The 19,643-nt window shown below is 46.1% G+C and overlaps 1 protein-coding gene across 4 annotated transcripts in view; it reads right to left on the bottom strand.

The window, feature by feature from the left end:
• Positions 1 to 19,643, bottom strand: part of GLT8D2 (glycosyltransferase 8 domain containing 2) — a 192,833-nt gene that overhangs the window by 78,214 nt on the left and 94,976 nt on the right. For all 4 annotated transcript variants that reach the window (XM_086919163.1, XM_086919165.1, XM_086919164.1 and 1 more), the window contains one exon: positions 4,534 to 4,700. In XM_086919163.1, the coding sequence (XP_086775289.1) occupies positions 4,534 to 4,700 (167 nt within the window). The remainder of the gene's footprint in view (positions 1 to 4,533; positions 4,701 to 19,643) is intronic.

The following is a 19,643-nucleotide window of genomic DNA, read 5'->3' as shown; positions in this document are numbered from 1 at the left end:
CATCTTAGTGCTGGTCGATTCATTTTCCAAAATGGGACATTTCATTCCTTTAAAGTCTGTGCCCACAGCCCCGCAGTTAGTGCAGATCTTTAACCAACACGTAGTTAGAGTTCATGGAATTCCAAAGATTATTATTTCTGACAGAGGGTCACAATTTATATCAAAGTTTTGGAAAAAATTCATGCACAATCTGGGGGTGGACACACAATATTCCACCAGTTTCCATCCTGAAACAGATGGCCAAACAGAGAGAGTAAATCAAGAACTAGAACAATATCTTAGACTCTATCTGTTGGAACAGGAGGGGAACTGGTCAGAGTTGCTGTGGACCGCAGAATTTGCTTACAATAATGCGGTACATGATTCCACTGGTTATTCACCCTTCTATCTTAATTCAGGCAGACATCCAAATCTGATAGTGGGCAAATTTGATGAGACTGTACCCGAAATCACTAAAGTTATGGCAGACTTAAAAGCATCTTACAATAGGGCTCAAAAGAATCTGAGTAAGGCAAAGGCGTCATATAAAAAACAAGCTGACAAAAAAAGGAGGGTTGGAACAAGTTTTGAGGTGGGTGATCAGGTGTGGTTATCCACTAAACATTTAAGACTAAAAGGGAATAGGAAGTTCCAGCCAAGGTTTATAGGTCCTTTTAAGGTGTCAAAAATCATAAACCCAGTGGTAGTGAAACTTATGCTTCCAAAAACCTTAAAAGTCCATTCAACTTTCCATGTTTCCCTTCTGAAAAAGAACCCAGAAAATGCCAGACTCAAAGAAACTCCTTCACCCATAAGGTTGGAGTCAGGTGAAGAATTTGAAGTTAGTAGGATTTTGGACTCCAAAATTGTAAAAAAGAGATTGTATTACTTGGTGGAATGGAAGGGCTTCGGACCAGAGGAAAGATCTTGGGAGCCATCCACGAATGTACATGCTCCAAGACTGGTAAAAAATTATCACCGGGCATACCCACAGAAACCCAATTTGGGGGAACCCACTTTGGAGGGAGGTACTGTCAAGACCACTCTGGCAGCAGTTTACATGAACAGATATTTCCACAAAAAGGGTCTTCTTAGACAAAAACCTTTAAAACATCGACATTGGAAAAAACGTCATGTGGTGTCTGGTTATTTCCTACGACGGTGCTTGCTCAGTATTAGAGCTCAGGGACAGAAAATGGCGAGTGCGTGGCGCCGTGTTAGGCGCAAGGGTTGCCGCTCTAGTGTTTAAGATCACGCGACTCGCAGCTGCATGAAGCGCGTGCTTCGATTTCAATCTGCGCACTTCAACTGTATCCTGACCGAGAGCAGCCGCGTTTTCCAGAGTTCAGTGTTTATTGAGTTTTCACAGCAAGAAAAGAATTGTAAAACTATCGCATGCGCAACGAGGGATTCAAGTAAGGAAATCTTTGTTAATTAAAGAAAGTGAACTTTTATCTTGGAACATTTCAACACGGAGTGTAAACAGAATTGGCACCTGTTTCTAGTCAACATTTTTGAACGTCAGAGACTGTCTTTTGAGTAATTAGTAGTTCTCAGTGCCACCTGCTGGAGAACGGCAATTTAAACCATCCCAACCTAAAGAGTGCTTCAGAACTCTTATTTCTTATTTTCTGGTTACTTTATACGGAACTTCTAAAAACTCCTTAGTGACAATACTTAACTAGGGCAGTACTCAGAAGCCTAACAGTTGAAGATATATATAAAAGCGTCTGAATCTGTGACAGGTAATTTAATTCCAAAAACTCATGTTAAAAAACCCAGGTATAAAAAGGTATAGGAATGTACTAATGTGTGATATTGTATAATTACAGTACTACAGATTCAGAGAGTCAAATTCCCATCCAGAGAGAGCAGCAATAGCCTATGGTTCTGGGGTAAGACTTATTCATAAGTGATAGTAGAGTATTGTAAGTTAGTATACAGTGTAGTACATGTATTTCTTTCCCTGCAGGACGCAACTCAAGGGCCTGACAGAACCAGAAGAGGTGTCGCATCCATCACCATAGGTTGTCTCTCTCTCTCTCTCGTTTATTATTTTATCCACTTCCCCTTTCCCTTCTACTTTAGGGGTTGCTACAACATTTATTGTTGGGCGGCAACTGAGGTGGAGGGGCGTTTGGACCAGCATCGGCTCCTGTGGACTACTGGCATCTTGACAACTTTCCCCTCTGTGATTATGCAGTAACGTATGCCCTCTTAGTGTATCTATGAGCAGTGACAGGCGTTTATTTGGAAAAAGGTGTCAGAGATATACTTATTGCAGAAAACAGTGTGATCATCGCTACAACAAGGAACTTTGGGTTATGTGTATGAAACTTTGGTTTTGCGATTCTCAAATAGCGATTTTTAGAGAATCGCTATTTGATAATCGCAAAACGCTATAGGCCATATGTATCATTCCAAATTGTGATCGCAAGAATTTCGGCGTTTGCAATCACAATTTGGCTCAGTGGTATGTGTGAAAGAAAAACTGCCTTGCAAAATAAGGAATCGCAACATTTGCGATTCCTTATTTTGCAATTGCATTTAAGGAATCACAAATTGCTGTTCCTTAAATGCAATTTGGCCTTAAGGAATCGCAAATTACCACCAACTTCAAGTTGGTGGTAATTTGCAATTATTTTGAAAAATGCACTTTTATGCATTTTCTAAGTGGCATGTGGCGCACAAACATGCCCTTAGGGCATGTATGTGTGCCAAATGGGCACACATGTGCATTTCAGGGGTGCAACATGGTGTCCTTTTGACACGCTGGATTCTAATTGAGAATCACAAATTGAGAGTGTCTTCCCATTCATTCCTATGGGTCTCTAGGCCCTTAGGAATGAATGGGGAGGTATTCCTTAATTGCGAATTGCAATTTGCGATTCGCAATTAAGGAATATGTAGGGTTCGCAAAATTATTTGCAAATCCTACATTCATAGCGGTTTGCGATTCTCAAATAGCGATTCTCTAAAAATCGATATTTGAGAATCGCAAAACCAAAGTTTCATACATATGGCCCTAGTATGTAGGATTTGCAAATAATTTTGCAAATCCTACATATTCCTTAATTGAGAATTGCAAATTACAATTCGCAATTAGGGAATACCTCCCCATTCATTTCTATGGGCCTAGATGCCTATAGGAATAAATGGGAAGACATTCTCAGTTTGCAATTCTCAATTAGAGAATCGCAAATTGAGAATGCAATTTCAAGAGTGTCAAAAGAACACCCTGTTACACCCCTGAAATGTACATGTGTGCACATGTGGCAGACATTTGGCACTTTGGAAATTGCCAAAAAGTGCATTTTTCAAAGAAATCTCAAATTACCACCAACTTAAATTTGGTGGTAATTTGCGATTCCTTAAGGCCAAATTGCACTTTTTTCTGTTCTTCTTACATTGCATTTAAGGAATAGCAATTTGGGATTCCTTAAATGCAATTGGAAAATAAGGAATCGCAAATTTTGTGATTCCTTATTTTGCGAGGCAGTTTTTCTTTCATACATACCACTGAGCCAAATTGCGATCGCAAACGCCGAAATTCTGCGAATCACTGCAATTTGGAATGATACATATGGCCCTTTGAATCTAATTCATGAGCATCATTCTATGAGTAGGTGTGACTTACTACCGAATTTCCAGGAATAAGTCACACCTTGACAAGAGAAAAATCTTTGGGACCATTCCCATGGAACTTCTCTGAGAAGGCTGTATGGCAGAAGGCTCACACCTGCACAGAAGTCTGTTTCTTTGCCCTTTTTCTGTACATCTCACCCTAGAGACTGGTCAAGATGTAGTAACGGAAAAAGATATTTAAAAATCTAAATGTATGTGACACTATCTATACTACTATTATAAAGGAAGAACTTTGAACCTTTGAGGCGGGTAAACTCGGGAACCACAGCGCCAATCCACACACCCGATACATCGTTGTAATTGTCAGGGTGTGCAGATGGACATAGGCTATATAAATTAAAAAAATATAAGTTATTTAAAAAATTTACGAGAAAAAAAAAATAGTCCCATGGAAGTAGCACCAGCCGCGACGTGCGTGCTGACATCAGGAGCGCGGGGAGGAGCGGCGTCCAGGAGCGTGAGGAGGAGCGGCGGACATGAGCGCGGGGAGGAGCGGCGGACGCGTGGGGAGGAGCGGTGAGGAGCGGCGGATAGGCAGGGAGGAGCGGTGAGGAGCGGCGAGGAGCGGCGGACCGGTGAACTCAGGAGCGTGGGGAGGTGCGGCAGATGAGGAAAGGCTCCGGGGGACCCACGGACAATGTCGGGGCGGGCGGGGGCCCTGAAGCCAAGGTCGGGACGGGCTGCTACTCCGGGGGACCCACGGACAATGTCGGGGCAGGCGGGGGGCGGGCGGGGGCCCTGAAGCCTGATTGCTCCTGGACAAGGTCGGGACGCGCTGCTAGTCTAAGATAAAATCAGAGGTCTTAAAATAGCATTGTTTGTTTATTACTTAACAATTACAACATCTTCTTATTTTTTGCAATACTTTTTCAAAGTCACAAATAAACCAAGAAAACACTTTGTACATACTCCACATTTTTCAGCATCCATTTTTCTAACTGCTTGGTGACACGAAGGCGTTTCCACTCTGTCATGTTAGCAACCATGACGCCGGGGTTAAAGGTGCAAGTGCTGGGGCTGATTCTAAGATTTCGAATTGTTTCTCGTCTGTAGTCTAGAAATCCCATGTATGTATTCTTGAAAAGAGAATGAGCAATATTAGTGTCTGACCAAACTGCAGTGATGAACATAGACAATTTTTTGTAACAGAGAAAATCTCATTGCGAGTGGTAGAACATATGAAATACACATAACAATATGTTAGTTCCATATCAGAATTTCTTATTTATCAGGCTATGTGACCGATAATCCATCAGGGACACTTTAAAATGTTCTTGATTAGATTGTAGACTGAGTAACATTTAGTTATACAAACCCAAAATGGGTAACCTGAACAGCCTACGCAACATCTACGTGAACCTGAAATTGAGTTGTTTAGGTCCATTTTATACACATATTGGACTCTAAGGCCAACCAAGGAAATCTTCAGCCAAACATCAACAAATTTCACAAATGTTAGGAGGACTTAGAAGCCTTTTAGCCACCAGAAAAAAATCCTGTGTGACAGAGATCAGCAGCATAGTATCCGTTGTCTTCCGTGGCGAGATACTATGGGGCATATTTACAACCCAGAACCACCTAGCATTCAGAAAGCAACTTAAAACGTGGATATTTGACAAGTAATCCTCCTCCCCTTCCTAAGCGCCTTGAGACCCTCTGGGTATGTAGTGCGCTATATAAATTCTCTGACTTGACTTGACTTGACAACGAAGTGAAGGAGTGCAGCCTTCCTGGCATAAGGCTCCATTTAGCTACTTCTTAAATACAGGGCTGCACCATATTTACACCAAAATGGTGCAGCCCTGCATTTCCCCCTGCACTGGTGCTAAACTTAGCACCTAAGCGCCTATGCAAGCACCCTTGCACCATAGTGCAAGAGTGTCTGTGTTGAGGGAAAGATTGTGCAGGAAGGTCTCCCTTCTTTAAATGGCATTTTGTAACTTTTATGTGTGCTGCTTAATGCAGCATACATAGAAGTTGCAAAACGTCATTTAAAAAAAAATGTTTATGTGCAGGAAGTGACACCTTCCTGCACATAAACAATCAATGGCAATTTGCTGTTTCAATGTGTGCTGCACAACGCAGCACACATGGAAAAAGCAAAAACGAGGAGAAATAAAGCATTTTGTCTCATTTCACCTTTTTAAGACTAGGTTTTCCCATTTCTTAATTGTGGCGCTGCTTCCTATTTACGCCACCCTTGTAAATAGGAGGTAGCGTCAAAATCAATGGGTGTTGCGGTGGAATGCCCACTGCAACACTCCTTGTCCTCCCCTTTCACTCTGAGTACAGTGTGAAAAGGGGCCTTTTTTACAAGGCAGCATTAAGCCACGTTAAGTGGCTTAAGCTGGCTTGTACATAAGGCGAAGCACCTATTGTGGTGGCGATAGGGGCTTGTAAATATGCCCCTGTGTTCCTTTATACAGTCGCATGGTCATTCCAGCAAGGGATGCAGCTAATATAAGTCATCTTCAAGAGAAAAAGTCTTTTGGGGGGTAATATCTATGAAAATTCTATCAGTCAAATAATGTAAAATGACTACCTAAGTCTGCCTATAACATAATTCATGTTCAGAGTGTATGCCCTAAAAATATTTCACAAGAAATTCCTGTTCAAAACTTTCCAGACTTTCTCTTGGGTCTGCATTCTTGAGGAAATCCATCAAGAGCAGCAGAGGATATTTTACGATTAACGTATTTGGACTTTTGATATTTTGTATTGCGGTTTAAACGCAATCCAATGGCACAAGTCAGGCAAAAGGGTCTATTTAGAAAGCGCCTATTTTTATATTTTCATATATCATACATACAGTGTACCATGTGAGCCCACAGAGCAGTGTGTTCAAATAAAAACTAGGGCACACTAATGCTGATGTTCGCTGGCCTCAAATGTATATAATGGTTAGATTCATTTAATGTCACTACCTTTTTCCACTCTCCCAATCTTCACCAATTGCACACTGCTTTCTTTACCCCTATTTTCTCCCCCACCACTTGGGGCACTTGTTTTGGATATGTAACTCCAGACTTAACTCTTTCCATGCTCATGACGGCTCCACGCCGTCATGAGCCACGGGCGGCGTGTGCTCATGACTGCGTGGAGCCGCCATCAACTCCCACTCCCCCTGCGTGGCACTAATTCCCCGCCTGTGCGGGCGAATTAGTGAGTGTACGGGGTCATGACGGCTCAACGCCATCATGAGCACACGCTGCCCGTGACTCATGACGGCATGGAGCTGTCATGAGTAAGGGAGCGCCACGCCGATCCCCTAGCCCCACCCGCGCCCGAATTTGCGCCAGGGCGAAGAGGTTAATACTGGATGTGTACATCAGTTCTGACAAACAATTTGATTAAATAATATTGTACTGAATATTCTGATTTGTTATCGAATAAATGCCAATTGTTTTTCCCCGAAATATACAACTGGGACCGATCCTATTTTGTACTGAGCTTTACCCAAGTCCCAGTGGCTTGTCTTGGTTTACCCTTTTTAGGTTTCGCCTGGCGTTCACTGCGCAGCAGAGTCGCGCAGGCGAAATTTTTTGTTTTGTTTTCCAGTACTGTGGCTTTAACCCGCCTCTCTCTTCCATTGGCTAGCTCCATAAATGGAGGCTAGCCATTGAAAGAGAGATGTGTCAATCATTGTGGGAACAGATTCATGGGCGTTTCTGTGTTTTTTTAAGCTCCTCCCCTTTTCTCCGTCATCCAGCGGTGGGCGTTTTTTTTTCCCCCAAGGTTTGTTTTTATCATTCCTCCGAAGATGACGCCCGGGCAGTAGCTTACTTGCGAAGCTCCACAATGCTGTCTTGTTTTTAACGTGATCGAATTGGCTTTAAACTTTAGAGATGTGTTCTCAAGTAAAATTAAACGGATCCACCCTGGAAGCCTTACTCCCAATTGAACTGCAAACATGTTACATTTTATCATGAAGTCTCCGGACAGCCGCTATTTACACCGAGCTCTCCAAACTGGATCGAACGCCACAAGAACTGGTTTTCCTACTTTGCCAAAATTCGGCAAACATTGCCTTTTGTTCCTGCCACTGAAAAGAGGGGGTTTGTGGGAGAACAGAAATTAACCAGCAGTCTTCAGAAAATGCAGCCTAGGCACCATGGCGGCCGCTCAGATGTCAGAATCGCACTTCTACTTTCCTTAAAATAAGAAGTAATATCAGCTCTGTTCTCAGGCGAGTCATTTTCTGCTTAGAAGAAACCAGTTTTATTTATTGTTTACATTTATTAAAATACCCTGACATATTTACAGTGGTACATTCAAGAGCTGGTCCCGGGCACAGATCTGAGCGGAAATGCGATTCATTTCAAGTCGAGTCGAGCACGTGCACCAGCCTGGCAGGTAGCTCGGTGGGTCTGTGCGGCTGCGACGGAGTCTGTGTGAAACCTGTGAATATTTTTGTGAAATGTTTGAATTGAATACAACTTTTAAATCTAACACATCTGTAACCCAACTGGTGCTCATTTAAAGCGCTCTGATATCTCCAGTCGAGTTTGCGCTATATAAAACTCTCCCCCACCCCCGCCCAAAAAAACAATCTATTACAAACACAATCATCTTTGTTAATTAAATGACTTCCTGATAATGGATGCCAACTAATCCTCCAATGGATCACATAAACACTGGCCTCCTTTTGAGTCCAGTCAGCCCTCTCGAAAAACCATAGCTTCTGCTTAATTTACTGACACTTCCTAAATTTGTCGTGACAAAACCTGGGCGCCTGGTGAATGTGTAAATAAGTAAATCATTCATGAATCGTGTCACTGGCACTCTCTTGCAATGTCTCAACAAGAGTTGCTGACTCATGTAAACGGTACTCTTTTACCGGCCTCGGAATGATGAATGGCGAAGTGGTTTTCGTTAAGACTTGAAACTGAAATCTGGAGGCAACATTCACGTTTCTACAAATAGCGTGTTTGGCATATTATGCTAAATACATAACATACCTAACATTAGTTTATTGCAGTCTTGATAGTACCTTTAAATAACAATGAAATTATATGTTATGTAACAAAAACAATAACATACCACTATATATCTAGCAATAGCTTCTAGAGGTTTTAATGTAATATATTTAGGCACAGTGAAAGGATGGGACAAGACATGTGTTTCTACTCAGACTTGAAGAATTTGGTTAAAAGGCAAATTTAAAGAGAGCTCCTGTCGAGATGATGGTTAACTACTGGAAGGTAACAGAGCTGCTGAACTTGTGAGACTCTTGTACCAGGCGTGGACAACAATCACACTCAGCATTCCCATTAACAGGATCCAGAAGCGATGGTTTAATACCAGTGTCAAATATCCAACCGTCAATCAGGCCACTTCTAGCAAGATCGTCATCGAGTGAACCTTCCTGTGTGGGGTCTGCTTGAGCTGCGGAAAAAGCGAGATGTGTTGGATCTGCTGGGTTCAGTTCGCAGGGCGGAAAATCAAGTTGACATCAAGGGAGAACAGTACAGTACAAATGCGTATTGTAAACTTTCCATATGTTTCTTTCGAGGTCCCTAGCAGAGAGGTCTGGCACAGTTCTGAAAGGAGGTGGCGGGGGTGGCGGGCCGCAAGCTGTGTCTGTGATTAAGTACTCCTCCCCCACACCTGACTTTATTAAAAGCTAGATTATTGAATTTCTATCCCGCAGCCGGGTCTCTCCAGCGGTGTGTGATTTGGGCGGCCCAGAGGAGTTGGACCCCCCACAAGCAGGGTTCCAGATTGAACAGACCAGCCCTGCATTCCTTTTCCGCCAAAGCGGGGAATTAAAACACGGGACACCCGCGTGCTGTACGGAAATGAAAAGGTCAGCCCCCGCCGCGTTCTCATTTCAACCCACCCACCCCGTCTTTAATAAATCCTGTAGCTTCTGCCAGGTTAATCGGTCTGGTGCACAAAATCTGATGTCAGGTGGTTACCAATAGGTAAAGCGTGATGTACATATATATCCTTGAGAAGCTTACTGTAGTAAGTAAGTAGATAGCACACAAAGGTAGCTTGAAGTCTTGGTTTAATCAGCTTAGGAGAAGCGCAGCGACAGAGGAGCAGGAACAGCTTTCAACTGCCAGAAGGCAACGTTCTCACACAAACCATAGAACTAACAGGTACAAAGGTTCTAAGTACAGGTGCCTGGAAGGCCCAGCACAGTAAATACTACATTATCCTCTTTTCTGTAAAACAAAAGAAGAAACAGTCGTAGGTGGAAAGGGAGAGAGAAAAGGGAAAGAAAGGAAAAGAAAAGAAGGAAAGGAAGAAAGACCAGAAAGTGAGACAGGTAGAGAAAAGGGAAAAGGAAAACACAACTGGAAGTGAAAAGGAAAGAACAGAAGCAAAAAGTTATCTGAACCTGGCAGGAATCCTACACACTCTATGACTCCTGCGAGGACCAGGTACAAAAGCAACATCAACACCATTACCATTTCCGTTATTAACAGCAGTACTAAAACGTTTGTCATTTAGAACAGAAGTGGGATTGGACTGAGGAACACAACGTAAGGCATCATTACCACTAACCTTCACAATTTTACAGATATTCCACCAATCCTTATTATTCACACGTACAGCATTGCCGCAGACCTTATCAACAACAAATGGTTGAGAGAATTTGCTTCTACCCTTGGTGACATGAACAGGATTTTTAATGCGAACGATATCACCCGCACAAATATCATGGGGAGCAGATCTCTTCCGTTCATCAAAATAGGCTTTTTGCTTCTTTTGTGCCTCAGAGACATTGTCTCTGACAAAATCATCAACACCATCCATAACATCCATCTTAACCCATTTTGACATCCAGCCCGGACAAATTTTAGTGGAAGGTTTTCTACCCCTCAGGAGTTCAAAGGGAGAAACCCCGGTAGAAGAATGGGCTGTTGTGCGGTAAAACCATAACATGGAACGCACAGCATTCTCAACCACACACTTACTGGCAATGGCCCACTGGACACAGTTGTTGAGAACACGGTTCATCCTCTCAACAAGGCCATTGGCCTGGGGATGGTAAAGGGAGCTTTTTTTATGAGCCACACCACCCTGTTTCAGAAAAGATTCAAATTTGCAACTGACAAATTGGACACCATTGTCAGTCATGACAACTGAAGGAAACCCTTCCCTCAAGAAGATGTCTTTCAGAAAAGAAATAACACAGGCAGAAGTGGGTTCACTGATAAAACGAATTTCCGGCCATTTGGAGTAATAATCAATGGCAACAATGGCAAAACGGGAACAAGGGGGTAAAAGATTAAAAGGACCCACTAGATCAACTCCAATCTTTTCCCACGCCCTTTCAGGAAATTGAACGGGTTCCAAAGGAGGAGACCTGACCTTATGACTTTTGTCTGAGGATTTGCAAATGACACAATTGTCAACTAAAGTATCAACACAAACGTCCATCTGTGGCCACCAAAACACATATCTCAACCTACGTTTGGTAAAGGTTTTCCCTAAATGTCCTTCATGTGCACCATCCACCAAACACTTCCGCAAGGTCTCAGGGGGAATAAGCCTACCACACCGCATGAGAATCCCATCTTCAACAGTGAGCTCATCTGCAACTTTGACAAAAGTTTGGAAAAGACCTGAAACATTTTTTTCCTTAGGCCACCCAGACTTGAGGTAATCCACAACCTGAAGGAGTACCACATCCTTCAATAACTCCCTCTTCCACTCAGCTTCACTGATAGCACACATGCCTTCAAGATCAGAAGCCGCAACAAAACAATCCTCAAGATCATCTTCCTTTTCAGCCTCTGAATCAATATCAGCTAATGGGAAACGAGAAAAATAGTCGGCTCTGACGTTCTTTGAACCAGGCAGATAAACAACCTCAAAATCATACTGAAGGAGCTTGGTGGACAACCTAGCAATCCTAGGGGTGTGCTCTTTAATCTTTTCTCCAGACAAGATAGAAACTAGAGGATTATGATCCGTGCGAATCGTGAAATGACTACCCCAGAGATAGGGATTAAACTTCCTGACCGCCCACCAGCAAGCCAAAAGCTCCTTCTCAATGACGGAGAAGTTCACCTCAGCCCCACGCAAGACCCTTGAAGCATATGCAATGGTGTTATCAATTTGGCCATTCCTCTGAGTGAGAACAGCCCCAAGTCCAAGCCCACTCGCATCCACTGTCACAACACATTCTTTGTTGGGATCGAAAGGTTTGAGGATGCTGTCCCCAACTAACTGTAACTTAATCCACTTGAAAATTTCTTGACAGTTTTTATCCCAGACAAAAGGTACATTTTTTTTCAACATGTTAGTCAAAGGTTGAACTTTTGACGCATAGTCTTAGATAAATCTTGAGTAAAATTCACTGAGACCAATGAAAGACTTTAAGCCAGATTTATCAACAGGAGGCGAAGCATCAACAATAGCTTTCACCAGACCTGGACGTGGTTCCACACCTTCATGTGAAACAACATGACCCAGGAACTCCATTTTTTCTTTTAAGAAAACACATTTCTCTCTCTTTAATACAATCCCTTTTTCTTGCATGATTTCCAGAACCTGATTCAAAGAAAGTCATGATCCACCTTGTTTTCGCCAAAAATTAAAACATCATCCTGGAAAACAATTACTCCAGGAGTGTCTCTAAACATCTGACTCATCAACCTTTGGAAAACTGCAGCCGCCGAAGCAAGGCCAAAAGGCATCCTGCAGTATTGGAAGCTGCCAAAAGGTGAGAAAAACGCAGTCATATGTCTAGAAGATTGACTCAACACCACCTGGTGGTAAGCGGAGGCCAAATCCAACTTTGTGAACCACCTAGCCCCTCTGGTAAGAGACAGCAAATCTGTGATTTTTGGTAAGGGGTGTGAATCAATCCAGATGTTTTTGTTGAGACTGCGCAAATCCACACAGACGCGCAAATCCCCATTCCTTTTCCTGGCGACAACAAGAGGAGACAACCACAAGGACGACTCAATAGGTTCTATGACTCCTTTCTTGCATAACCCCATCAACTCCTTTTCCAAATCATCCCTCACGCTGAAAGGAACACTCCTGACCTTGTGTTTTATAGGGATAGCACCATCTTTAACTCTAATCTCATGGTTGAATCCCTTAATGATGCCAAGGCTATTTCCGAAATGCACATTTATATGTATGTATATATATATATATATATTTTTTTTTTAATTTTTAAAACCTTTATTATATAAAAGCACACAGCTATTCAGCCTAACATCCCGGAGGCAAGGCAGCATAGTATCAGGAGGACGAAGGTGCAAAACAAATTACAGCAGGACATTGCAGGTTGTTTTTATTATTTTATAAAGATAACCAAACCAAGAAAGAAACGCCAAAGGGCGCATTAGAAATGCAATGGAGTAAAAGAGACGTGTATGAGTCAGTCGGAGGCATCGGAGGTCAGGTAGAAGTCCAGAAAAGAACGGATAGTAGGATGTAGGGTGGGGGGAAGGAAAGCAGGAGAATTACAGTAAGTATGAAACAGCTGGTGTCAATGGTCACGGTGACAGGTGTTCCTCGTGGGGAATAGGCTCCGGTGGTAAGCACAAATCGCCCCTGTAGGCATTCCAGGCCCCCCACACCTTGTTCCACGTTTGAGGTCTCCCCCTGGCAACGTACACCGTCTTTTCCCGTAGCATACACCAATCCATATTGGCTTTCCATTGCACCACCAGGGGGGCCGCGGTGGAACCCCATTTCTGCGCTATATCTCGCTTAGCGATCATGTTGCCTAGTGTAGCCCAGCGAGTCTGCGCCGTGTTATAATCATTCGGCTCCCAAATGTTGAGGAGGCACCTCCGCGCCTCTGCCGCCAACTCAACTCCAGTCACTTCCCTCATTACACGATGTATTCTCTCCCAGTAAGGGGCAATGACAGGGCACTCCCACAGAATATGCATGAAGGTAGCAAGGGCTCCACAGCCACGACGACAAAAGCCGTCTGGCGAGAAGCCCATGTGCACAAGCCGGGGGCCGGTGACATACACCCGGTGAAGGATCTTGAATTGCACTAGACGTAGACGCGAGGAAATGGCGACCTCCTTAGGGGAAGACACAGCACTCTGCCAGTCCTCGTCGTCCAGTTCCAGGCCGTCAGCTACCCATTGTTCTCGCAAGCGCAGGAGGAGGTCAATTCTAACATTGATCAATTTCTTGTAGGACAAAGAAATGGCACTATCAGGCATATGGCCGTCCAAAATCCTGTCCTCCAAGGGGGAGCTTTCAGGGATTTCGCCCTCCGCTGGCCTAGCGGCGTTTAGCGCGTGCCTCAGTTGGGCGTACCGGAAAAACTCCGATCCGCCCAAGTGATACTCGGCCTGTAGTTGGGAGAAGGTCTTGACCTCTCCTTTAGCAACCATGTCTTCCACCCTGGAGATACCTATAAGGTCCCATTTATCAAAACCCTTGGTGTGCCAGAGCTTGCCCAGGATATCAGAATCATACAAAGGGGTGAATCTCGTCAGTCTGCCCTGCCAGCCCTGTATCTTAGTAATCGTCCGCCACGTGTGAACCGCTGCCTTGGTCGGGCCCGTGAGGCGCCGATCAAAGGACCTGGAATACAGGGCGCGGTAGTAATTGCCTCCACGCAGAAGCCATCTGTCCATAGCGTAGCCCGGACTGTCCGTGGGGCCATAAAGGCCATGGTTGATGGCAGTGAGTTGAGAGGACCAGTAATACCGCCGCACGTCCGGCAAAGCGATGCCCCCGTCGTACCATGGTAATGTGAGCTTCTGGATGGCGACACGAGGACGACGCTCCCAGAGCAGGGCACGTTGCAAGCTCTCAACCTCTCTGAAGTAGCGAGCCGGGACCAAGTCCTGGGTATTCTGTAGGGCATACAGGAACCTAGGCAGGGACATCATTTTAAACAATGCCGCCCGGCCCAGTAGAGAAAGCGGAAGTTTGCGCCAACTATCCACATCTCTCCGCAGTCGTTGGAGAGGAGGAAGGAGGTTGTGGTCATATCGCGCCTTCGGACTACCCGATATGTAGATTCCCAGGTACTTAAAACCTTGCCCGGCCAGTTGTATATTGCAACCCCTAGGGAGGCGCGGCGTGTCCCCCTTCAGGATGTAAAGGGAGGACTTGGCCCAGTTAATGACCAGGCCCGAATAGCGCCCAAACAGCCGGAGCACGTCACATGCTACAATAAGTGACTTACAGGGAGAGGTAAGATAAAGCAGGATGTCGTCTGCCTATAAGGAGACCCTGTCTTCAAAACCCGGGGCCCAGGTGATACCATGCAGGTCAGGGTGCGAGCGTAGCATGGCCGCAAGTGGCTCCAGGGCCAATGCAAACAGGAGAGGTGACAGGGGGCAGCCCTGTCTAGTACCTCGATGAAGCGCGAAGGACGCTGACATGCGGCCGTTGACTGCGACAGCAGCCATCGGGCACGAATAAAGAAGTTGCACCCAGCCCAGGAAGCCCGGTCCAAACCCAAGCTTTGCCAACACCGCCCAAAGGTAGCTCCACTCCAGGGAGTCAAAGGCCATCGTGGCATCAAGAGAAGCAAGTACCGCCGGTTCCTCCAGGGTATGAGCTCTGGCCATGACGCCATGCAGCCGTCGCAGATTAAGGGCAGTGTTACGGCGGGGAATAAAGCCCGATTGATCCGGGTGCACCAAGTCACTAATTACTCCGATCAACCGATTTGCAAGCAATTTAGCTAGGATCTTGGGCTCCGCGTTGAGGAGAGAGATAGGACGGTAGGATCTACAAACGTCTCTCGGTTTTCCTTCCTTGTGAATAACCACAATAGTGGCCAGTCGTTGATCCAAGGGGAGGATACCCTCCTCTCGAGCCCTCAGGAACATAGTTCTCAGATGAGGAGAAACCACGTCCGGTCGAATCTTGTAAAACTCGATCGGTATACCATTGGGGCCGTTCGCTTTACCCGACCGCAAGGCACGGATCGCCAAGGCAATCTCGTCCGCGGTTATATCCCGATCCATGTCGGCACGTTCCTCGTCAGAAAGACAGGGGAGGTCAATCGTCGAGAGGAACCCGGCCGAGTCAGCCTCGGAGCGGTCTGAGCTAGAAGTATAGACACCCCGGAAGTAGTCAGCAAAAGACTCGCCAATGGCACTTGGGTCCGTGACCGTCACTCCGTCCTCGCCCAAGATCTCCGGCACCACCCGACTAGCCATCTCACGCCTGTCCAACCAGGCCAGCAACTTTCCGGCCTTGTCCCCAACGTCATAAATGCGGCCCTGCTGTTCCTTAGCCAGAACTAGGGCAGCATTCGTGGCGAGATCATGGTACTCCGATTGTTTAAGGGAGAGGTCGTGTAAAAGAGAAGGGTCGGGCTCAGGCCCCAAACGGGACTCGAGGTCCAGGACCTCTTCTTCAATATGCGCAAGGTCGGCATCACGAACTCGCCTAGCCTCCGCAATGAGAGCTAGGGCCTCACCCCGCAACACAGTCTTGAACGCCTCCCACAATGTGACCGCCGAGCCAACCGAGCCAACATTTTTGGAGAAATACAGGCGGATGGCCTTGGCTAGGAGTGCGCGCGTCTTGTGATTGCGAAAATACCAAGGGTTCACCGGCACCGGACGGCTAGACAGGACGATGCCAAAGTCAAACGAGACCCACAACGGGGAGTGGTCAGAAATACCCAGTGCCAGAAAACGGGCCTCAGACACGGCAGGTGAATGTGCCGCCAGGGTAAGAACGTAATCTATACGGGACAGACTCCCGTGGGCACTCGAGAGGAAGGAAAATTGGCGGAGCGCGGGATGTAGTAATCGCCAGCTGTCCACCAACCCCATGGAGTCGAGGAAGGCCGGCAGCCACATTTGGGAACCACGGAGGTCCCTCGGCGGTTGGCGGTCCAGGGAGCCAGAGCAGACTGAATTGAGATTACCCCCCAGGATCAAGAGGCCCGAAGGCAGGGACAAGATGGCGCCACCAAGGTCCTGAAAGGTGCTGGATTGGAGGCCCAGGGGAACATAAACCGAAAGTAGCGCTAAGGAACGCCCCTCCCATCTTCCCGCCACAGCGGCTTAGCGTCCCCTTTCATCAAGCACTGTGACGTCTATTTCAAGGGGAAGGGACGCACGCACCAGGATGCCCGCCCCCCGGGAACCTGAGGAGAACCCAGAGTGGGCAACCATTTTGTAGTCTTTACGGTTGAGGGCCTTGCAGGAATTCCCTACCAAATGCGTCTCTTGCAGAAGCACAATATCGGGCATATGTCTCTTTATCAGTTGGATCACCAACCCTCTCTTAACTCGGTCACCCAACCCATTAACATTCCAACTGATCACTTTTAAATTCCTACCCCCCATCATCCAGCAACCCGCCCCTCCCGACCCCAGCCAACTCAGACATCAAGTAAACAGTAAAACACACAATCCATTGCCTCAAGAAAAAGGAAGAAAAAGAACGAACAAACAAATAAACTTGCATAGTTGCACCCTGCACCCCTGCATATGACTAAAAAGCCCCCCCAACCAGCAGTGTGCCTGTCGCCCCATAACTACTCTACAAGAAGAGACCCAGAGGAGTAAGGAATCTCCGCGAACACCCCCCTCCACCCTCCATGTACTGACAGGAAAGTCAACAGGGTCAAGTAAAACAATACCCGAAGGTCACATGAGGCAGAAATACCAAGCGGTGGTTCTCCCACTATAGAGCCAAGTCTCATAGGTCCGGGCCACCAGCAGCTCCTCCATCATGTTCATCCTGAGCGTCTCGGCGCGGCGACAAAGTGTCCAGCCAGTCACTCACATTCTCGGCAAAGTCAAAGAAGAGGGCACGGCCCTTGTGTTCGATCCGGAGCTTGGCAGGGAACATCATGGAGTATTTGTATCCCAAGTCCCGTAGTCTCTGTTTCACCCCGGCGTAGCTCTGGCGCTGTCGTTGTACTGTCCTGGTAAAGTCCGGATAGAAATGGATGTCGGCGTTCAGATATTTAAGCGGTCCATGCCGTCTGGAAGCCTGCAGGACCGCGTCTCTGTCTCGGAAATTGAGCAGACGAGCCACGATGGGTCTAGGCGCCACGCCCGACTTCGGCGGGCCACCCGGCACTCGGTGAGCTCGCTCCACCGAGAAAAAGTTGCTAAGGCCAGGCGGTGCCAGATGGGTCTTTATCAGTTCTTCAACGAGGAGGTCCGTCGCCGCCTCCTCCGATCCCTCTGGGACACCGACAATGCGGACGTTCTGCCGCCTGGCACGACTCTCAAAGTCCTCCAGCCGCCTTGAGAATTGTTCCGCGGTCCTCTGCAGGTTCCGGACCTCTGTTTGTAGGTCCGAGACATCGGCCGTCAGGCTGGAGGTCTTAATGTCCAGATTTTTGACTCGATCATTAGTCTTGCCCAAATCGGCTCTAATGAGAGTCAGGTCAACGGCCATAGTGTCCACTTTATGTGTGAGGACCTCATGTTGTTGCTGCATGTCCGCCCGGAAACTAGTAATGGCTCCCATGATGTCGCCCAGGGTAGGCTCAGAGCCGTCCGGCGAGCCCGAGGGCGGGAGGTTCTTGGCAGAGGGTCCGGTAACAGGTGGCGTCTTCGGCTGGGTATAGCGCTCAATCCTGTTCTGTTGTGACTGTGCTTTGCCGCGGACGCCTTTGCTCGATGTCTTGTCGGGGTCCCCTCTGCCCGCCATGTCAGGTCCGATGAGAACAAAGGGTTATGCCAGGCAAACCCGAGCCTAGTGAGCAGGAGATCTTGTCCGGGCCGGACAGTAAGAGGCCGTCTCAGGAACGCACTGTGGCCACTAGTATCCCACCGGTGGAGACGACAAGCAGGCACTCCGCAGGTCGGCCGTGCGTAGCGACGGAGTCCGGAGAGACAATGGCACTGAGCTGGCACGGAGTCCCACTCGACGTAGCTCAGCGTAGGAAGCACCGATTCGTGATCTGAAAACGGTTCTCGCCTCAGTAGACCATCAGCAACAAAAATCCACCCGCGTGGATCAGGATTTCAGACAGGATATCTGCGGAGGATCGGAAGGTCCGCGGAGCTCCGAGCTTACGCGGCCATCTTGGTTGCCCGCGAAGCTCCTCCCCTGTATATATATATATTAACTGAAAAAACCATAGGTTATAGACCACGTTATGATGTAATATGTGACATCATCAGCAGCGGATTGCGGGTGCGCGATATATAGTTAGTGCAACTAACTATATATGCGAATTTCAATGGTTTTGTGTGAGTAAAATAAGGTTTTGTAAATGCTAATCCCTAACTATATATGGTCTATGACCTATGGTTTTTTCAGTGAATTTTCAAGGTTTTGTAAATGCTAATTCCTAACTATATATGGTCTATAACCTATGGTTTTTTCAGTGAATTTCAATGGTTTTTTAATAGCAAATATCAAAAGCTGTAAAATGTATTCTTCTTTTAAAGGAAAAATATATTTTATATGTTTTTAATATAATTTTTTTATGCATCTGCCAAACCCTGACCTCTTAATAGTGCACTGTGGTGGAAATGATTTGGGCACTATGACTGGGGTTGGTCTGGAAATGCTTTTAAAGGATACCTTTCATCAATTGATGACACTTTTTCCCCAAACTGCCTTGGTATATTCCAATATATGCCAAAGACAGAAATGGAACTGGTCCAACCAATTTGTCCACAATTTGAGAAAGCACGGAAACATGTGAGTAAATCTGTTTCTGCTTACATGAGAGACTTTAGAATGGGTTCAATATACAACAATAACTTGCGTTACAACATGCAAGACATCTACAGAGGAGAAGGTGTGCACTTCTCAGATGAAGGGAATAGAATATTCCTCCTGAATTTAAGACTGTGCATTTGAACCTACTTGTAGGTACCTAAATGAGCCACAGAACCCAATAGCTCTTTTCAGAGCTACCCTACCTCTGATCATTCAAAACGTTTATCTTTTTCTAACTTTTTTCAGTATTTTTCACCAAAGTACGCTCCCCGGTAAGCTTACCGGTGCGCGTACCAGGCGCTCCCCCCGCAAATTTTTTATTTTTTATTTTTTTATTTTTTGCCGATATGAGCGTCCTAAGCCCCCCTCAGAAAACCTAGAGGGTCAGGAAGTGTCTACCATGCCCCCTTCTACCC

This window comes from Lissotriton vulgaris, chromosome 1_1, assembly GCF_964263255.1.
Source record: "Lissotriton vulgaris chromosome 1_1, aLisVul1.2, whole genome shotgun sequence".
In the NCBI taxonomy this organism is placed as follows: domain Eukaryota; kingdom Metazoa; phylum Chordata; class Amphibia; order Caudata; family Salamandridae; genus Lissotriton; species Lissotriton vulgaris.
Note: the sequence above shows the minus strand (reverse complement) of the source record. Positions and strands in the feature narration are given on the sequence as shown.